A 21,153-nucleotide genomic window follows, 5' to 3' on the forward strand; every position below is an offset into this window, starting at 1 on the left:
GTTATTTAAAAACATTTTTAGTGAATTTCTACAAGTGCCTATTAAGTACACGTACTTAAAAATGTTTGTGTCTGTGCATCTATGTATTTTCCTATTTTTTTAATTTAAATTTCTGAGGCTTGAGGATGTCGCAGATTTACTTTTCTGTGGTCAGATCTGAGCTTCTTTTGTATTTCTTCCTTTTTAAGTATGCACAGCTAGTTACCACAAAATCAGATAAAATGTTCACATATATTTCTTCCATCACTGCTGTGTTTTCATATTTTTCACATTTAACCCTTTAATCCACATAGGAACTGTTGTGTAAATATTAATGTAACTTATTCTCAGTTAATTAGTTAATTTCAATTAACTGGGAACTTTGTTTTATAAGCCCCGTTGTCTCTTTGACTTGAAATGTCACCTTTAGCATATGTTGAATTTTTCTGTATGCTAGGATTTCTTTTGGTCACTTTTATTTTTATTACTGAACTAGCTTCAAGTGGTTTTCCTTAAGGTAAGTCATATACTTACATATAATGGATGAATGTATTTTCATTACAGTTCTTTCACAAAAATGTTTTGTTTTCAGATTTTTTTTTCCAGATAGGTTTTAGAATTATTGTGTTCAGTTCACAAAAACAAAATGTTGGTATTACTATTGGAATTCTTTATTCTTATAAAGGAACTTGGGTGGACTTGGCATCAATTAAATAGTGTTTACATTCAGGGATAGATTCCCGTGCCATCAAATTTTCTTTTTACATTCCTCAGTAGAATTTTAAATGTATTTATTTTTTGTTTTAAAGTGTGATGAAAAACCATTTTGAGTTGATAAACAAGACTTTGAGTCTTGGAGGAAGCCATAGTGTAGATTTGTTTATCTGTGTGATAAACTAGTAACACATTCTATTCAGATTATAAAGTACAGGTTGGTAAAACTTGGAAATGTTTTTATAAAAGATGTACTGAAGTGGTTAGTCTGAATTTATCCAATGATCATCACAGAAAATTTGTAAGAACAACCTTTTAAAAAATGTATCTGTGTCTTAAATTATACCTTGGGCATGGTGAGGTGATGATTAAACAGACAGTGTTTAATTGAGATATCTATGATACGGATGCGTGTATCTTCCACCAGCCTTCCTGATTCTTTTTAAGGATACAAGACACCAAGGCTTGGATGGTGTGTGTCTGCCAGATTCTAATGACCAAAGTACTATTACTTTTATAACTTTACAATTCCTCTGAAGCTACTACTAATGCTTTTTTTTATTTGGAATGGTGTTTTTCTTATTTTACTCACTTGCAAAAACATTTTGGCTCACAAGATTTAAATAACTGAAATGCTGGCCCTTAGATTGTCAGTGATTGGCAGCTCAGTTACAGGATGCAATATAGTTGCCCAGATTTAGAAAAAACAAGTGGAGTGGGAAGAAAGAGAAGGGTATGTGGGTAGATCTTGGTTTCCTGATGTTTCCATTCAGTAGTACAAAATGCTCTGAAAGAGGAGTGGATTTTGGAAAGGCTTATTGCCTTTGACTGCCTTTAATCCTGAGCAGCAGTCTGTTTCCTACATACCCTGGCACATCTGCCTGTTGTGGAATGTGTTGAGGAAGGCAGCAGATGAGTGTCAGCTCTTTGAGGTTAGGCTCTAATGAGAGGCCGCTCAGTTGGGGGTGAATCAGTTTATGGTTTACAGCACATGATAGTATTTTGTAGTTGGTAACACTGTGAAAGTCAAATTGTGAGACTTGATTGAACAAGTAGTTTAAGAAGTGTGTCTTTTTTTGTGTTTTCTGCCCTGCCAAGCAACAGACCTTTCTCCTAGCCTGGTTCCATTTTTCACCTCTATGTTAGAGTGCAGCTTCTTATAGTGGTGTACCTTCCTACCCCACTTTTCTCCACATTATGCTTGTACCACACTACCTCATTTATAAAAGTTGTTGCACCAATTATATATTACTGTTGGCAGATTATGAAAGTTTGAGATGTTTTATATCCTTGCCAGTACTTGATATTGTCAGCCTTTTTCTTTTTATCCTTTCTCTTGGGCATATAGAGACATTTCATTGAGGTTTTCTGATTACTAATGGCCATTTGGTTATGCTCTCTTCTAAGTACCCACTCAAATCTTTTATTTTTCTATTAGATTATATGTCTTTTTTGCTGTTGATTTGCCAGGGTTCTATGTATTTTCTATTTAGGAGCTCTTTGTTCATTGTATGTGTTGTGAAGGTCTTCTGTTCCTTTTTGCTTTTAAATGGGATTTGTAATGATAAGAAATAACTAATTTTTATATAGCTCTGTTTGTTAATCTTGTCCTTTATTGAATTTACTTCTTGAGTCCTGTTTTTTTAAAGAAACCTTCCCCTACCTAAGCTAATGAAGATATTCTAGATTTTTTAAAAGAAGTTTTGCCTTTTACATTTCAATTTTATCTTTATTTTAGAGAGAGGGGGAGGGGAGGGAGAAGGAGAGAAAGAAAAATGTTAGTGTGACAAAAATTGATTGCTGCCTTCTGTACATGACTTGGCTGGGGACTGAACCTGCAACCCAGGCATGGGCCCTGAATGGGAATTGAATCAGTGACCTTTTTTTTTTTAAATAATTTTTTTATTTAATTCTTGTTCAAGTACAGCTTTCTGTCTTATATTCCCAACCCTGCCCGCCTCCCGCCCCATGCTCCCCGCCTCCCTCCCATTTCCGCCCCCCACCCTTAGTTATTGTCCATGTGGCCTTTATACTTGTTCATGTGAGTCTGAATCAGTGACCTTTTGATTTGTGGGACAACACCCAACTAAATGGGCCAGTGTCAGGGCCTTTTACATTTAGATTGTAATTCATCTGGAGTTGATTTTTGTGTATGGTATGAGATAGGCCCAAGTTTTTTTTTCTCATGGGTATCCATTTGATTTAGTGTATTATCTTTTATTGAGAAGACCATTCTTTCCCTTAATATTTGTCTTAATAAATATTTTACCTTTTCATAGGATTTTTTTATTGTAGAAATTTCTTTGACTTTCACTACTTAATTTTTGTCAGAGCACATAGCACTCTGTTCTTGTGCTCTGTATTGCTTAGTTCAGTGTATAGTTTTGCTCATCATTTGCCAATTTCCCACTGTCTCCTGCTCTGTTCTGAGTTGTAGGGCTAACCAACGTAAGCTACCTTCCCCAGGCGCTCTTGTCATCAGGTTTTCAGCTATCATCCAATTACAGGCAGTGTCAAGAGATTGGAGAGTGATAAACTAAGCTCTTTTTTTTTCCTTCTCTCCCTGTTTCTGTGGAGCCTCCTGCAGTGATTTCATCTCTTGAGTCTCTTCAGCTCCTCCAGAGTGTCATCACCTGCTGGGCAGCCTCTCCTCCATGGTTCCCATTGCTACTGGGTAGCCTTGGGCTCTGTTAATATACTTTCTTTCTTGGCATCTCCACTCCTGTTGGGGTAGTAGGGACTTCTGTTGTTGCTTATGGCTAGGTTGCTTCACATAAACCATTTAAAAAAATTGAAGTGAAAGTTACATTACATGATTAACCACTTAAAAGTGTACAATTTAGTGGTCTTTAGTGTATTCATAGTGTTGTACAACCACCAGCCCTCTCTAGTTTCAAAACCTTTCATTACCTCATTAAAACATCCTATATCCATTAAGTGATCCCTCCCCATTCTCTCTTCTCCCTCTCATTCATCCCCTGCAAATTTTAATCTGCTCTCTGTCTCTATGAATTTGCCTATTGCAGATATATCATATAAAAGGAATTATACAAAATGTAAACTTCTCTCTGGCTTTTTTCAGTTAACATAATGTTTTCAACCTTTTTAGTCTTCCTTCCAACACTATTAAAAGTACTTTTCCTTGTTGAAATCTCTCTATAGATCTTTCTGTTGTTTTCATCTGCTTTTGACAAGAACCTCCTACTAAAAAATGTGTGCTATTAATTAACCACCATAAGAATCTGGGTGCATTTTTAAAATTTGTTATACATATATATATATATATATATATATATATATATATTTTAATATATTTTATTGATTATACCATTACAGTTGTTCTATTCCCCCCTTCATTCCCCNACTTAGTTGCCCTGTTCTAGTGAACACTTTAGGGCTCTGATCCTGCTATGGAACAGGCACGAACAGCCCAAAAGATGGTGCAAGAAGAACTCAAAGTCCCAGAGCCAATAACTCTAAGCGACCGAGAAATTGCCAGCCTCTCAGAAGCACAATTCAGGACACTATTTATCAGGATGCTCACAGAACTGGTAGATTATAGTCACAAATTAGAGGAACATAGTCACAAATTAGAGGAACATATGAAGGCTAAACTAATTGAAATGAAGTTTGTTATATATTATAGGCTCTTCAGAGAGGGAACAGCTCTCAAAGAATATATTTATTTTAATCCTTAATTCCTCCCTTTTCTTTCTTTCATTGAAGGAATCTTTTTTAAAATGCATTTTTTATTGTGGTAAAAAACACGTCAAAGCCTTGCCTGTTCTGGCTCAGTGGTTAAGTGCCAGCTTGAGAATCAAAGGGTTGCTGGTTCAATTCCCAGTCTAGGGCACATGACTGGGTTGCTGGCCAGGTCCCCATTGAGGGGCATTAGAGAGGCAGCCACACATTGATGTTTCCCTCCCTTTCCCTCTCACTTCTCCTCTCCAAAAAATGAAGTAAATAAAATCTTTAAAAAACAAGTCATAAGTTTATAATTATAACTATTTATAAATATACAGTTTAATAGTGTTAAAATGAATTTACATTGTTGTGACACAGATCTCCAGAATTTACTCATCTTTCAAAACAGAAACTTTCTACTGATTAAATAAGTTCTCCATTCTCCCTCCCTGTAGCCACTGGTAGCCACCATTGTACTTTCTGTTTCTATGAATTTGACTACTTTAGATGCCTTATGTAAGTGGAATTATACTTTTATGTATTTATTTTGTAAGTAGCTTATTTCACTTAGCACAATGTCCTTCAGGTTTATTTACATTGTAGCCTGTGACAGGATTTTCTTCCTTTTTAAGGCTGAATACTATTCCACTGTATGTGCATACCATATTCCTTTATCCATTTGTTCATCAGTGGTTATTTGGTTTGCTTTCACCTCTTGGCTGTTGTGACTAATGCTGCTGTGAGCGTGGGTGTGCAACTGTTTTTTAGAGACCTTGCTTTTAGTTCTTTTGCATATATCCCCAGAAGTATAATGATTAGATCATATATGTTAGTTGTATTTTTAATTTTTGAGAAAACTCCTTACTCTTTCCTATAGATACCAGTTGCACCATTTTATAATGTGTAAGAGTTCCAGTATCTCCACTTTTTGCCAACACTTTTTACTTTGTTTGTTTATCTATCTATTTATTTATTTTAAATAGTAGTCATCCTAATATGTGTGAGGTATATCTCATTGTGGTTTTGATTTGTATTTCTCTGATGATTAGTGATGTTAAACATTTTTTCATATGCTTGTTGGTCACTTGTATATCATCTTTGTAGAAATGCCTATTCAAGTCCTTTGCTCATTTTTTAAAAAAGATTTTATTTATTTATTTTTAGAGAGAGGGGAAGGGAGGGAGAAAGAGAGGGAGAGAAACATCAATGTGTGAGAGATACGTGGGTTGGTTGCCTCTCTCACACTCCCAAGTGGGGACCTGGCCTGCAACCCAGGCATATGCCCTGACTGACAGTCAAATCTGCAACCTTTTGGTTTGTAGGCTGGCACTCAGTCCACAGAGCCACACCAGCCAGGGCATAATTTTAAAACAGAATTATTTGATGTTTTGTTTTTTGAGTTGTAGGAATTCTTTATATATTATGCATATTAACCCCTTATGAGGTATATGATTTGTGAATGGTTTTTTCCATTCCATAGGTTGCTTTTGACTCTGTTGATTGTGTCTTTTGATGCGCAAACATTTTGAAGCTTGATGTAATTCCATATGTTTTATTTTTCCTTTTGCTGCCTATGTTTTTGGTCTCATAGCCAAGAAATCATTGCCAGAAGCAATCTCTTGAAACTTTTCCCCTATTTATTCTTCTAGGAGTTTTATAATTTTAGTGACTATCTGGTTTTGTTTATTCTTTTATTTTCAACATTGTAACCTATTTTTTGGTACAGAGTAATTACTCATTAAATATTGGATGGATGGGAGGGAGGAAGGGAAGAGAAGAGTAGAGGGAACAGAAGAAAGGGAAAAGAATGGATAGAAAAACATGTCTATTGAATTATAATGATGCTAGCTGGATTGGATTATTTGGTAAGTGGCCTCACGCATCACTGTCTTTCATTATCTCTCACGTTATGATCAAGACAGGTGTTTGTTAAAATGGATTCTTTTTCTCAGAGATTTTATTGGTAAAGAGTTTTATCATTATCTGAAGTTTTTATTTTTGTCTAAAAATTTAAAAAGACTTTTCACATGAAAAAGATTGTTTTTAAATATCTGCACAATGACAGTGTACAACAGTCTTCTATCTTCATATTTGGATCTGATAGCTAAGTTCACTGGGGTAGTTGTGACATTTTTACTGTCAGTGGCTAGAGGAAACATGTCTTACTGGAGCAGTGAGAATGCTTGTTTTCATATTTGCTATTTTTTTCCTTTCTCTATTGCAGGAAATGAGTTACTTTACAATCCCAAAATGATTGGGGCAGTAGGGTGATGTGCTCATTTTTAGAGATCAGTCTTACAAGTAACTGTACATTTGTTCTATGAAGAGAGCTGTCCAGATGGGAACATAAAGGGGTAGTTATAAAATGTATGTGGTACCAATAGGGGCCTTATTAAGGATCTGAGAGGTTAGAAATGAAAGAAGAACATGAAAAGAAGAGAAGACGGCTGTAACTGTAAGATTAGTGCTGTGGGTAGAAAACCAATTTTCAGATAGTAAGAGAGTAGGTTGGATGTGATTCAGCCATTCCTCCTCTTTTTTCTTCTTTTGTGCATCACTGATAATGGAGTGGGTATCTGTTGTTAGGCCCTTAATTTGCTTTCTGTCTCTTACCAATGCCCAGTGTTAACGTGTGGCAATATGTGGCAAGGCAGACAAAATGTGGCAGGAGTTATTTCAAAAATTTTTGAATCAAATGTGATCAAATATTATAGAGTTATTGGTTGTGATTTTCTCTGTTCTAGTCCTTTAATGTGAGACTTGAGAAGTTAGAGAATTGTTTGTTTTAAGGTACACTAACTAGAGGAAAAGCTAATTTAGTTTTTTATCTTTTAATGCCTGCCAACGATAGTGGAGACAGCAGCTGCTTTTGTCAGCTTGTTCAAGTAGCAAATTTTGTAGTTTATGTTACTTGTATTTTCAGGCCGTGGTTAGATGCTCTGTTGTGCTGTGTTGCGAGTGGTACTAACGTCTGTGGATCAGTTGGCAGATGTGTTTGGATACATTGTCACCTTTTCTGTGTTGTTAAAGGATAAATTGTATATGAAGCAAAATTACTGTCTCAGTGTTTTGTATGGATTGTAGTCCAGCAAACTTCAGAGAAATATTTTAAGGCCTTCACAAGTGTATTTGAATGTCCCATGGAGCCATTTATAGCAATTTTACATTACTGTAAAGAATTGTACTCTACATTCTTGCTGATCAAAAAATTCTTTTTTATTACAACTCAAATGAATTCAGCACTGTTAATTGCAGCTACTTATTTTATATGACCAGTATATTTTCAAATGTTGAACAGCATAATTTTGCTATATTTTATGTATATAAAATGATTATTTTATATTATTTATTTGAGAAAAAACTGAATTTACCTCATCAGCTCAGTGTATTTGGCTAGATCTGTTGATATGCAGATTTTTAATTATTAGGACTTATTTTTAAAAATATTTTAAAACCACTCCTATCCCATTCCAACCCAGGGTAATAGTTTCAAGCTTGCAAAAAATACTTTATTATTAATTTGTGAAAATCATATAAGGTCAGATTCTTGATATTGTTTTATCTTGATGACTGTGTACTTCGTAAGTAAGCCATTAAATAATGTCAGAGAAAATACAGATATTTTTGCTGAAACTTAAAATTGAGTTTGGGCTTAGTCATTCTCAAACTTCAGTGTATTAAAAATCACTGGGGAAGCTTGATTCAGAGCACTGCCTTATCCTCCAACAATGGGCTTCTCTCAGTATCTGATTGGAAGGCTAAAAAGAATAACACCCTAGAGATGAAGGGTATTGGTTCATTCTGTCATTCAGTCTGCAGGTGCCCTAAGTCCAAATCTCTACTTTCTGGGGTTCTTTTTGTCTTGTTTGCTGATCCATTTCAGTACTCCACCTCTACTTCCTCTTCCAGCCTTGTACTTACAAAATGACCACTCTTGATACTTACACTACAGGCCCCTATGAAAAATGGCTGTAAGGAAAGTCTTGATAAAAACATTTTAAAGAGGAATCTGAGAATATTATGGCATTATAATATTAGACATGGTGCCTTAAAAAGCTAATTCAGAACTTTGTTTCTAATATGTACTGTCCAATCATGGCTAATAGGCTAAATTTAATGCTTTAATGTCAGGTAGTCATAATTACTTAATAAGGTTATGAATTTTAAACAAAACTACACTCAGAAAGTGCCTAGTAATGTGCTTGCCAGACTGAACCTGACATGATTTTGAATCCTAGATATGAAAAAGTGTTCCAGTTCTTGTTGCTGTGTAATAAACTACTCCACAAGTGAGTGGCATAAACCAGACAGCTTATTATGCTCACAGATTCCACAGATTGGAAATTCAGAAAGTTTATAGTGGAAATGGCATGTCTGTTCCATGATGTCTGGAGCCTTAGCTTCAGGGTGGTTCAAATGGCTTAGGGGCGAAAAACGTGGTTGGGAGTTAGAATACCTGGGGCTGGAAGATTTACTTCCAAGATGGCATCAGTACTCACATGTCCGGAACCTGTGCTGGTGTGACTGTAAGGCTGAGCTCGGCTGGGACAGTAAACTGATTAATTTCTAAACTGCCTTTCCATGTGCCTGTGCTTTCCTCATTGCTTGGGGCTAAGTTCTGAAAGGGTGTTTCCCCAGAGTGAACATTTAAGAAAACCGTGTGGAAGCTCTCTAACTTTAGAAGTCACATAGCATACTACCACTGTACTTTATTTATTGGTCAAAGCAGTCACAAGCCTACCTAGATTCAAGAACCCAATTTTTGATGGGAGCATTGTCCAAAAATTTGTGGCTAGCTTTTAAAGCCTACAAAGAATTTTTTGGAGATTTTACATCTAGTACAGTTTCTATCCTTGAACTGAAACATTGGCTCTTCCCTAGGTTTCCAGCCTGCTGGCCCACCCTACAGATTTTGCTAGGCTCTATAATTGCATGAGCCAAATCATTAAATAAATCTTTTTCCTTGTATGTACACATCTTATCTAATACATGGTAATTTACCCAGCTCCCTTAGTTTTACAGATTTGGTAACAAAGGTTCAGAGAGATCTAGGAGTTGGCCGAGGTCGAAGAACAAGTTATTGAGAAAGTCTGAGCATGAACCCAAGTCTTCTGACTTCTGATTTAAAGCTCTTACTCTCTGAAACTGTCTTGCCCAAATCAACAAAGCCAAATGGAAAAGCTTATTTTTTCCTGTTTCAGATAAAAGATAAGTATATTGAGTGTTTTTCATATATCAGGTCCTGTCCTGTGTAGTTTGTATTCATTTTTCTAATTAATTTTTACAATCCTTGGAAATAAGTTTTGTTATTGCCTTCCATTTTGCATATTGGGTGATACATTTAGTCAATGATAGGCCTGTTACCTGAACTTGTATCTCTAACTCTGGGACTGCATTCTATCTATATATTTCTTTTATTTCTGTCCTGTGATGATATTAAACAGAAGAGATTTGGTTTTACTGAACTTTTGATTCTCATCAGCCTGAGCCTTTCCCTTAATTGGTTTGGCAGGATGATAAATGATTCATACCTAACTTTAGGCCTTAATTATTTACTATCCCTTATCTTCTGTTAATACTGACTTTTTTTCTGAGGGGAAATGTCCAGGCTCTTGTCTGACCATTGGTACCCAAGACATTTCCAAAATAGATACTGATTAATTTGCCATGAAATCATGTGCCCTGGACACATACATTGTTGCCACTATTACTAGCTCTCCTCCTCCACCCGCCTCTCCTGCTTTCCATCCTTTTCTGTGGCAGCAGTGAGAGTATGGGGAGAGGGAGAGAGGGTGAACATGCAGAGGTTTTTAATCTAGGTGGGAGTAAGCAGAGACTGTTTCTCAAAGTAAGTTGCACATCACTTTCAGTTATATAAAGTTAGGGGAGCTTAGTTTATAGGATGAAAATGGAAAAAATGTAATCAACCTAATGGTATATGCCCCTTTAGCACTTTGGCATCTGAGTGCTGATATTTAAACAGTGTGCAAATCAGATTTTAATGGATCAGCAGAGGATCAACAAGTAGGAATTGGAAAGACGCTGGATTTTAGTAGTGCTGACTTAGTGCAAATTACTTAGATTCACTAAACTTGAGGTAATTGCCCCACAGATCTATTGTATAATAGATCAAAGGGAATTTAGTGTATTGGGAGCACCAGATCCACAGCTTTCCTTCTGTCTTCTAGAAAATCGGTCACCTATGAGAGTGTAGACTCCCAATGAGGACGAAGAAACAGGCAGCGAGGAGACAGGATTAACACTATAAGGCAGAATGTAATATGTGCTAAGTGAATGGTCCGTAAAATAAGTATCTTCACATTGGTTTGGGCAGTAAAAATTGAGAGAGTCTGAGAATGATTGGGAATGCTCAGGGATGGAGGGAGGACTTGAATTGGGTCGCACGATTACTGGCTGGACTGGATGAGCCTAGCCATTTTTAAAATAAATATGTGTAAGGATTTATTGTTTGTACCTGAATTTAAGATAGTTTTCATTTTCACAATGACAAAATAGTAAAAATATTTTGGTCAGCTTGAATATATAAACTTTTTAAAGCTTATAGAGGAAATAGTCATTAAGTTTAGTTTATTGAGTTGTGTACATATTTAATGTATAATAAAAATATCACTTTAGAAATACTGCTTAATTATCTTAATTTTATGAAACATTATTCAGCCCCCTCACATGCATTTTATTTACTTTTTGTTTTTTCTTATATGCAAAAATAATTTTTTTCAATTACAGTTTACAGTCAGTCCTTCACATGCATTTTAAACATTAGTGTCTTCCTCATTACTAGAATTAGTCTCTCGATTTTCCAGAGCACATGATCTTAATTTTTGCTGAAGATTTGAGCATTTTAAAATCTGGGTATAGTACCTTTTCTGGGAATTTTAATCTCAAGTCACAAAAAACTCATTTGCTATTCATGAGTTTTACAATGAAAACCTTTTAAGTGTTCTTTAACAGGCTTATTTATCATGGCATATTAAGTGTTAATTGTGAGCTTATATACCCCCAAATAATTATGGAATCTGTGTTGAATTTCTTTGCCATCCCTTTTACCTGATTTCGTTAGGTAACCTGTTTCAGTGTCTAAAACTAGTGTGGCCTGAAGTTGTTTTAGGCTCCATGTCTTTTCTAAATAATTTATTATTCTTCAAAAATGAAGTAATTATAAGAAACACCTTAACTGTAGGGTAAACTTTCTTCTTTTCTTTGGGCAAGTTTTAGGAAAGTAATTTACTCCTGTATTGAGTGTCATTGTCTAAAATGGACCAAAATACAAGTAAGCCATTAGGTGCGGTGAAGGAGAGGCTGAAGTGGAATGCATGGTCTAGAACAGTGCTGTTCAATACAGAAGCTACTAACCCCATGTAGGTGTTCACATTTAAATTATTAATAATTGTTTATTAAATTATAATTCATTTCCTTGGTCACACTGACCATAATTCAAGTGATCATTAGCCGCATGGGCTAGTGGCTATGATATGGATATCTGTGGGCAAGAACATGTCATGCAGGGAAATAGTAACCACAGTGAACCTTAAATGGTAAGTCAGGCCTGGCATTTTCCAGAAACATATAGAAGGCAGATGTGGCTCAGGGAAGGAAGAGGAAGAAGTGAAATTAGATTTCAGTAATGAGGAAGGAATTAAATATCTTAAGGATGTTGTCTTTTTATCTCAGAGTAAAGCCAGTGGAAGGTTTTGAGTAGAGGTTTGACATGATCTGACTTACATTTTAGTATTTTTTAAAAAATATTTTATTTGTTTATTTACTTATTTAGAGAGAAGGAAAGGGAAAGAAAAAGAGAGGGAGAGAAACCTCAATGTGTGGTTGCCCCTTACATGACCCCCAGATGGGGACCTGGCCTGCATCCCAGGCATGTGCTCTGACTAGGAATTGAACTGGCGATCCTGTGGTTTGCAGGCTCCCGCTCAAATGCTGAGCTACACCAGCCAGGGCTGACTTATATTTTAATAGCTTCACTATAGCCACTCTGATGAGAATACCCTGAAGGTGAGCAAGGGCAAAGCAAGGAAATCAGTTAGCAGGCTATAGCAATAATGGAGGAGAGAGAAGATAGAGGCTTGGACCAGAATGGTAGCAGTGAAATATGTTCAGATTATGGACATGTTTTAACATTTTAGCAATCAGAATTTACTAATGAAAGGTGAAGGAATGAGTAGAGAGAGAAAGAGGGAGTCAAGGATAAGTCCAAGGTTTTTCTGCTGGGCCAACTGGAAGAATGGAGTTGCCATTTATTGAGATGGATACTTTCTTTATTTTGCTTAATACTGTAGTATATTCTCCTCTTGGTTTCCCAAGAGCTCGGGCTGTCTTCTCCATATGTTATCCACAGTGTCTAGCATAGTTCTTATGTAGATAATTGTAATCTACTTTCCAGAATTAAATTGATCTTAGATGTTTAGCAACCTCAAATTGGAAGCAGCTATATTTAGGAGTTTAGGTAACAAGGTAGAGTGTTTTCCTTGTGTGGCTTCTTATAATATAAAGCAGATACAGTTTTTGTAGGCTTTGCTGAATCATCCAAAAGTCTTCCCTCGAGCACTTAAGGCTCATCAAACTGCTGACCTTCAAACATTTTTGTCTTTTTCAGGTTTCAGCTTACAAATTGAATTAGAAATTAACATACTCTATTAAAATATAAAACTAAAGTTTGAATACATTTCATTCTTACCAACTTTTAAATGTATTCAGGAAACTTTTCTTGGCTTCCCACAGTGTTGATCTTAAGAATAAAATATTTTGTTAATTCGGAAAGCATAAGGTATTCTGAAGTCAGTGGGTCAAACGATTTGCTGGAAGTGGTTCCTCCAGGAGAAATCCGAGAAAGGGCCAGAAAGGAACCTTGAAGCCTTTGCTACTGGGCTAAGGAATTTGGACTCGTCCTTTAAGCACTGGTAGGATCTGGTTGGGGTAGCACTGAGGTTTTTTAATATGGTTCTCCCAGTTTGCTGTTTGGTCTTTTCATTCATAGATATTTATTTGACAAGGGTGAGTCTCTTAGGTAGTAGTATTAGTCTCAGGATCTGCCTCATTTTTTTGTTTAGCTTTTTTTAAAATTTGGTCTACACCAGTCTTGATTTTGTATGTCGGTCTATTTTAATAGTGATAACTACTTGAAAGGATTTGGTGAACATTTTTTGGAATTTGTTGAAGAACAGATTATAGAATGGTTACATTTCTCAAACTGTTCTGCTTTCTATTTTCTTCCTCTTAAAAATTCAAATTAGAACTTAACTAAAATCAAATATTTGGCCGTTAGGAGCTGTTTTAGGATTGCCAATTGGAATTCTTTTCTACTGCAAAAATAAACAGCAGGGTTAGTAAAAAGAAAGTTAAGTTTTTAGAGTAAGTTGTAGGACTGTTAAACTACTCACTTTTTTCTACTTAGTGTTATTATCTTATCTGTAACTGATAGAATGTGTCGATGATCATAGAAGATTATTTAAATAGTGAAGAGATGAAATATCTCTAGAAATAAGTTGTCTGCAATAGGTACATGTTGTGACCGGAAACATTTATAGTTTTTTATAGTTCCCACTCTTTGCTCTCAGTAGTTGGTGATTAAAAATGTTTTGTGATTTTTAAACAAGTATAAATTTCAGTTTGGCAATAGAGTAAAAGCAGCTCACCTTTACTGAATAGTTTACTATGTATTGAATATTACTGAAGTGTTTTACTTGTGTTAACAAGTTTCATAAAAATACCAGTGGACAAGTACTATTATCACAACCTCATTTTACTGTTGAGAGAACTGAGGCAGAAAGAAATTAAGTGACTTTCTCAAAATTACACAACTAGTAAATGATGAAGCTGGGATGTAATAGCTTTCTATCTTAAGAGTCCTTACTTTGAACATATTTAATAACATGAATTTATGAAAGATCTATGCCTTTAGACATTAAGTAAAGATCTGTGCCTTTAAGAATTCTAAAATAATAAAGGGGGAATTTAGGGGGAAATAATACATGTCTACATGTAATACCAGAGCAAAAGGTTTATGTAGATCCCTAAAATTTATCCTGTAAACTATCTATAGTTGTTCCCAAACCTGGCTGTGCATCACAATCACTTGAGCCACTGGAGGTGAGGGGAGGGTGGTGCACAGGAATTTCCGGGCCCCATTCCAGACCACCTGAATTTGAATGATTAGGAGCAGGATTTAAGCATATCTGGATTTCTAACCTAGCATGTGCAGACATTTATGCACCACTGGTGTATAGCATGTGATAAAATAGATTAAAACAAAAACACTATATAATGGCAATGGATAATTATGGTGGCTAACATTTGTATTTTGTATTATCTCATTTAATCATTATAACAACTTTGTAAATTGGTATTATTACCTCCATCTTATAGATGAGTAAACTGAATCTTAGAATAGTCAAGTTTATATGACCAAAGAAACACTATTTGCTAGTTTTGTAAAAGGTAAGCATTTAACCTAGCAATTATAATCTAAAGTATTTTTCTAAAGAAATGAAAACACATGCCCCGAACAAGTACTTACATACTAATATTCATAGCAGCTGTATTTGCAATACCCAATTACTGGAAGTAACCCAAGTGACCCCAAACAAGCAAATACTGTTTTGAGTATACCACTGGATACAGTAGAACACTACTCAGCAATAAAAAAGGAACAGACTATGGCTACATTCTACTGCATGGGTACATCTCAAAAACAGTAAGCTAAATGAATGCAATAAGGTACGTAAGAAATGCCATGTGATTTCATTTCATATAAATGAAACTCTAGACTAATTTGATCTCTAGTTAAAGAAGGCATATCAAGGGTTACTTGAGGTTGGTGGGGAGGGGACTAGAGGGAAATTTAGGGATGATGTCTATACATCTGTCAAAATTTATCATATTCTACAGTTAGAATGGATTTTTTTATCACAAAGAAATCCACTTCTAACAGGAAAATGGCTGAAATTAAAAAGACTAACAAATAGGATGTGGAGGACTGGAACTTGCATGCATTGCTGATGGGATTATAAAATGGTACTGCTTTGGAAACAGTTAGACAGTTTTCTGTAGTTAAACTAACATCATGCAACCCACAGTTCCACTCTCAGGAATTTACCCAATAAAAATAAAAACTTGTCCACCAAAGACCAGCACTACTTTACACTTACCCTTCAGCCTTAGTTGAGGCATTGTTTTACCCAGGAAGCTTTCTCTGAGCCTTCCTCAGGTCTTGGCTGTATAGCTTTCCTTTGAACTCCTAGCATCATTCATTTAACAAATAATCACTGAGTATCTTTTATGTGCTGACACTGTGCTAGGCAACTGAGATTAAGAGGTGAACAAATCGATACCGTTTTTTCCATCATGGAGCCTACAGAGAGGCAGACCTAAAACAATCACCACATAAGTAATTAGCAATTTTATGCAGTAAAAGTAAAGGGTTCTGTATACTTAGATGGAGGTTGGTCAGAGAAAAAAATTATTTTTAGATTTAGATTTTTATTTATTTATTTATTTTATTTATTTATTTTTTATTATTTTTATTTTTAGATTTAACAGAAGCCTTGATTACAATTTTTAAGATTTAGCCAGAGAGTGGAGAAAGGGGGCATTGCAGATAGATACAGTATCTTCAAAGGCCCCAAGAAATAGAAGAACTTGATGCCTTGAGAATCAGAAAAGCCAGCCCACTTTGGCTGAGGTTGTAGTATTGGCTCGTTGTATAGATGAGGAACCTGAGGCTCAGGGAGGTTTAATGAATGTAAAATATCCTAAGGTCATCAAATTAATGAATAAGAGCATCCACATTCAACCTTTGGACTTTATAAATCCTTAGTGTTTTTTCCATTATACATTGGCATTCCCTAGTGAAATTTTGAACAAAATCTTTCCAAACTATGACATTTCATTTCTTTTCCAACACTGTAGAACATTCTTTTACCGTTTTCTATTTTCAAGCAAAGGCAATATTGTATGTGAAACTATTGCTGTCAAAGAAAAGGGATAATTCCTCTGGCACGAGGCAGAGGTGATTCCATTGAATTTGTGGCTTTGAAAACTGATTTTAACTTTTGCTTGACTCAAAGGATTTATTGAGTCTCCAGAGATGTCAGGGCTGTGGCATCTACTGTCTGTATGTGTGTGTGTGTGTGTGTGTGTGTTGCCAGTAGAGCAAAACAATTCTCAAAGTTCACAGCGAGCATTCTATACTCTACTTTATTTCCATTCAGCAGTATAAAATTGTAAAGCTGACCCACCTCTGGCAAATATTTAAGTTAGTGTTTCACAAAATACATAGACTCCTTTTGGCAATTGATTTGCAGACAGCTGATAAAACATTGAAGTGTTAGCTTTTTCTTTTTTCCATTTTGATGTGGACGTAAATGGGGAAGGGGAAGGAAGAAGTCCAAGTTGGATAGGCATCATTTTCATCTAGACAGCCTCTCTATTACCCTGCAGTGAACTACCCACAATCCAGGATTGAGCAGCCTGCTGGCTTAGTAGCCTCAGAAACGTTCATAGTACGGCACACTTGTGCTGTGTTCTAAGTAATTGGTGATTGTTACCTTAGAGACCAATTTTAGGAATGTTTTATATAACTTCCTCACTGATGTTCCTGCCTCGTTTGGTAAGCTGATAAAATCGTGGTGTTGTGTTTATCAAAGAACTTCGCCCCTATGTTTTTTCTTCTAAATGTTCTTTTCAAAAACAAAAATGATAAGAAGAAAGAGTGAATTTAATTTCTGAGCTAATCTTTAAATTCTTATCAGAGTTTTTCATTTGTGATTTTATATCTTGTACTTCTCAACCTGAGGGAGAAACTGATATTAAAAAGATTACTTAAAGGTACTGGTTTTACTTGTTTTGACATTCTTAAACACTGGTTTTGTGGGTATTTTGCTTAAATGAATACTGTGGAAATTAAGCTTTTTATGACTAAAAATTCAGGGATACTGTTATGCCAAGTACATGTCTTTAAAATTTTCTTATGTACTGGGATTGGAGTAAAAGACAGAAAACTGTACTTGAACAACAATTAAATAAGTAAATTTTAAAAAATAGAAAAAAATTTTTACATACAGCTTTATAGTAGAGAAACAGAAACATTTAATAGATAATATTTTATATCATTAAGGAAACATAGTATTTTGTTTAGAATTTTCAAAATATATTTACTTCTCTTTGTAATGTTCACCTCCCCACTACAGTCCACCCCGGAATATTTTCTGCTTCTTTAAACAGCTTTCTATTTCCTCTTTGCAGGCAGCTATCAATGGTGTCATACCCCAGGAAAATGGCATTCTGCAAAGGTATGTTATTAGTGCTTAAAGGTAAGATAGGAATTTAGCAAAGCAAAAAAAAAAAAAAGACAGTTGTTAATTTTGTTTCACTTTTTGATAGAGCATTTGATCTCTGTTGTGTAAGTTCACTTTAATTAGTTACTGTTGTTTCAGACCTTTTTGTTAGTTATATTATTTTCCTAAAGTCTCAACTTTATGTTTTTAAGATTGTATGTATCTTTTAGAGAGAGGGGAAGGGAGGGAGAAAGAGTAAAGAAACATTGATTTATGAGAGAAACATTGATCAGTTGCTTCTTGCATGTGCCCCAACCTGGGACCAGACCCGCAACCCAGGCATGAATTGAACTGGCGACCTTTCTGTTTGAAGGACGTCTCCCAACCAACTGAGTCTTCCTAGTCAGGGCTAAAGTCTTTCCTTCTAACCACGTAGAGTTATTTCAGTGGGTGATAGTATTTTTAAAGGTTGTTTTACTTTATTTTTAAAAAAGCTTTTCAAGGCTATCTTCTAATTTATAAAATGGAAGGATCTTAATCCTTTAAATCATTGGTGTGAGAAATGATATATACTTCAATAGCCCCAGGGCATGGTTATAATCTACTTATATGGGCTTTACTACATTCTTTTTAACCTTTCTTTTGGTTTCTAAGTTAAGTACATGATAACTTGTCATAATTTCAGCAAGTTGTTAATAGTGAAACATCCCAGAGCATTGACCTATTTTACCTGAAGAATCCAGTATTAACATGTGGAATGGTCTTTGTGGTTTTGTGTCATTGCCAGAAGGTAAAATCAGAAGATGATGCCAAGAGAACTGTAGTAGTTACAAATAACTTCTTAAATTAAAAATAAATTTCTGACTTTTCTCTTCTTAAAATCGGAGACTCTGGTTTTGAATTAAAAGAGCACACTGTAAAGTCATAGGAGGTAAAACCATTCTCCCTTCCAAGTGCAGTTTAATTGCTTGATTCCCTCCCCCACCCTTCTCAATTCAAACTTTGGCTTCAGTTTTGGTGGCTGGGATTTCTAAGTCACTGAAGCGTGATCTGCTAAAAGTGCAGATGAGGCAAACAGAAACAGCACACTAGGAATGAGGTTGTTTTGGAGAGGAAGAAATGTACTGTTGCAAAAATATCAAAAAACTCACCAGGAAAAGCAAAATGTGCTGTACTTCGTAGGAAACTGTGTATATTTAGAAAGGAAGCAAAATTCTGTTTAGTACCTGTACCACCCTTAGTGATGGATAGTTTTTAGGTGAAAGCAATGATAAACAGACCTATCATCCAACCTTTCTTTAAAACTGCCCGAAAGAATTTCATCCAGAGTAAATGTAGCTGACTTCCAAAGTCCGTGCTTAAACGCATTCAATTCTAACCTTGTCTAGAAAGCAAACCAGATGATTATAGGAGCCTCCTTCATGATCTTTTTTTTCCCTTGGTTAAGAAAGTTTTAGACTGCTAAATATGGCTCCAGTTTTATTCTTGAGTAAATGTTATTCTACATTTTGTGCCAAAATTTTTGCTTGCTAAACCCTTGTGGATTCAGCTGCTGGGTTCTGAGTACATACTGGATATATCTTACATATAATAGTATTTGCTATGGACGAACTGTAGAAATTTCCTCATCTCTGGAAACATCCCATCTCCCTTGTTGAAGATGATATTTTTGCTTAGTATATTTTACAACTAGACATTTAGTACTGAATTGATTTCTATTAAGGTTACTATACTATTTAGGGTTTAACTTTCATCAGAGTGGATTTTTGTTTTTGTTTGATTGTTAAATTAAAGGAATGAATTCTGTCTATAGAGAAAGTCAGTTGTATCTAGTAATAGTCTTCAACTATTTTCCTTCCTACTAACATTTGTTCTTCAGCTTTGAAGCCACTGTGGATTTAATATAACTGAAAATTCTGCTGTATGGCTGCTGACCAGAGGAAAATGAAAGAGAGCTATTTATACTTTCTCATAGGCTTGAACACTGAAAGTGGAAGACACAGTGCTAGCAATGGTATATGTCAGCAGTTAAAAGGATCTTTGCTTTTTTGTGTTTGATTTTTGTAGTAACGTTGAATGCAGTCTGTGAATGCAAGTGACTCTTAATATGTCAGTTTATGCCTTAAACAGAAAAGTTACCAAAAAAATTTTTAAAGAGTTATTTTTGGAGGGAGAAGAGCCCAATCCCTGTGCTTTATAACTTTTCTTGAAATCAGATTTTTGTGTGAGTTTAAAAAGTAGGAATATGGTTTTTAATGTACTCATAAAATTTAAGGGCAATGAAACTTAACTTTTTTTTAATGTTTAACTCACTATGACATATTTTCCTTTAATACTCATTGCAAACCTTAAGAGATAAATCATGTGTCATAAATGAGGAAATTTAAGGTTAGAGAATTGACACAGACTTGCTCAAGGTCACAAGTGTAGTGGGTAGTGAAGTCTAGATTTTTTCCTTTTAGAAACTATGCTTTTACTTTTACTACTCTGTCCTCTTCAAGGTCACTAAGCCAGGCATGTCACAACTTTTGTCTTAAGATTTTTTCCTTTGGGTAAGAATGTTTAAATTTAATACATGTATATAACATCTTTTTCTTACAGCTTTGTTTTTACAGTTACTTTAGTTGTAAGCGAGTAAAGGCAGATATTATTATCCCTCATTTTATAGAGAGAGTGTGAGGCATGGAGTGACTTGGCCCAGATGATACAGCGTGATGTTGATGGAGTCAGGAAATTAAGTGAATTTACTGCCTCACCCTCCAAAGCTTATTTCATGAGACAGTATATTGCTAATAAAACATTTTTAAAGTTTGTAACTTAACCCAGTCACAAATGTAAACCATTCATTCAGTCATAAACATCAAGTGTGTAACATGTATATTTATTACATCTTGTTGTAATATTTTATATATTTAGCATATTGTCCAGAGTCCCTTTGCAAATTATTTTTGAAGATAGTTATTATTAGGAAGAAATACTAGTGAATTACAAAGAATTTCTAAAAGAGAAGATCCTGTATTTTCCAACATTTTATGAATTAATAGTATAATTTTACTCATTGACTAACTGGGTGGCAGTTATCAATTCCTATGTACTTTATTACCTAGATAGATATACTGTATGCTTCTTTGTCCATTGTTTAATTCATTGAGGAAACCTTGTGAAGACAGGGCTTGTTTACAAATATCCATTTTGGCCAGTTAGTTTCTATTTGTTGTTTTCTCTGATGCTATTTAAAAATTTGATTTTTTTCTAAAGACAAAGTTTATCTTTTAAACACATGTATTTTTTTTGTCTCTAGAGAATTTACCATGAGATAGACTTTTAAAAAATTGCAATAAAGAAACGCAGAGTTCCTGTTTACTTTGTTGTTGTTCACTGCCTTCCAAGGACCTGTGTGGTTTGTGGAGGAAAGTTGGATAAGGCTAAAAATACTGTAGTTGAAGTTTAGATCTAAAATAGAATTCTTTGT

General features: G+C 35.1%; 1 protein-coding gene across 1 annotated transcript in view; it reads left to right on the forward strand.

The window, feature by feature from the left end:
• Nucleotides 1–21,153, forward strand: part of FAF1 (Fas associated factor 1) — a 432,339-nt gene that overhangs the window by 88,730 nt on the left and 322,456 nt on the right. The window contains exon 3 of the mRNA XM_037043313.1: nt 17,650–17,696. Within this exon, the coding sequence (XP_036899208.1) occupies nt 17,650–17,696 (47 nt within the window). The remainder of the gene's footprint in view (nt 1–17,649; nt 17,697–21,153) is intronic.

This window comes from Sturnira hondurensis, unplaced genomic scaffold (genome assembly GCF_014824575.4).
Source record: "Sturnira hondurensis isolate 20B ecotype Veracruz unplaced genomic scaffold, ASM1482457v3 Scaffold0004068, whole genome shotgun sequence".
Lineage (NCBI taxonomy): Eukaryota > Metazoa > Chordata > Mammalia > Chiroptera > Phyllostomidae > Sturnira > Sturnira hondurensis.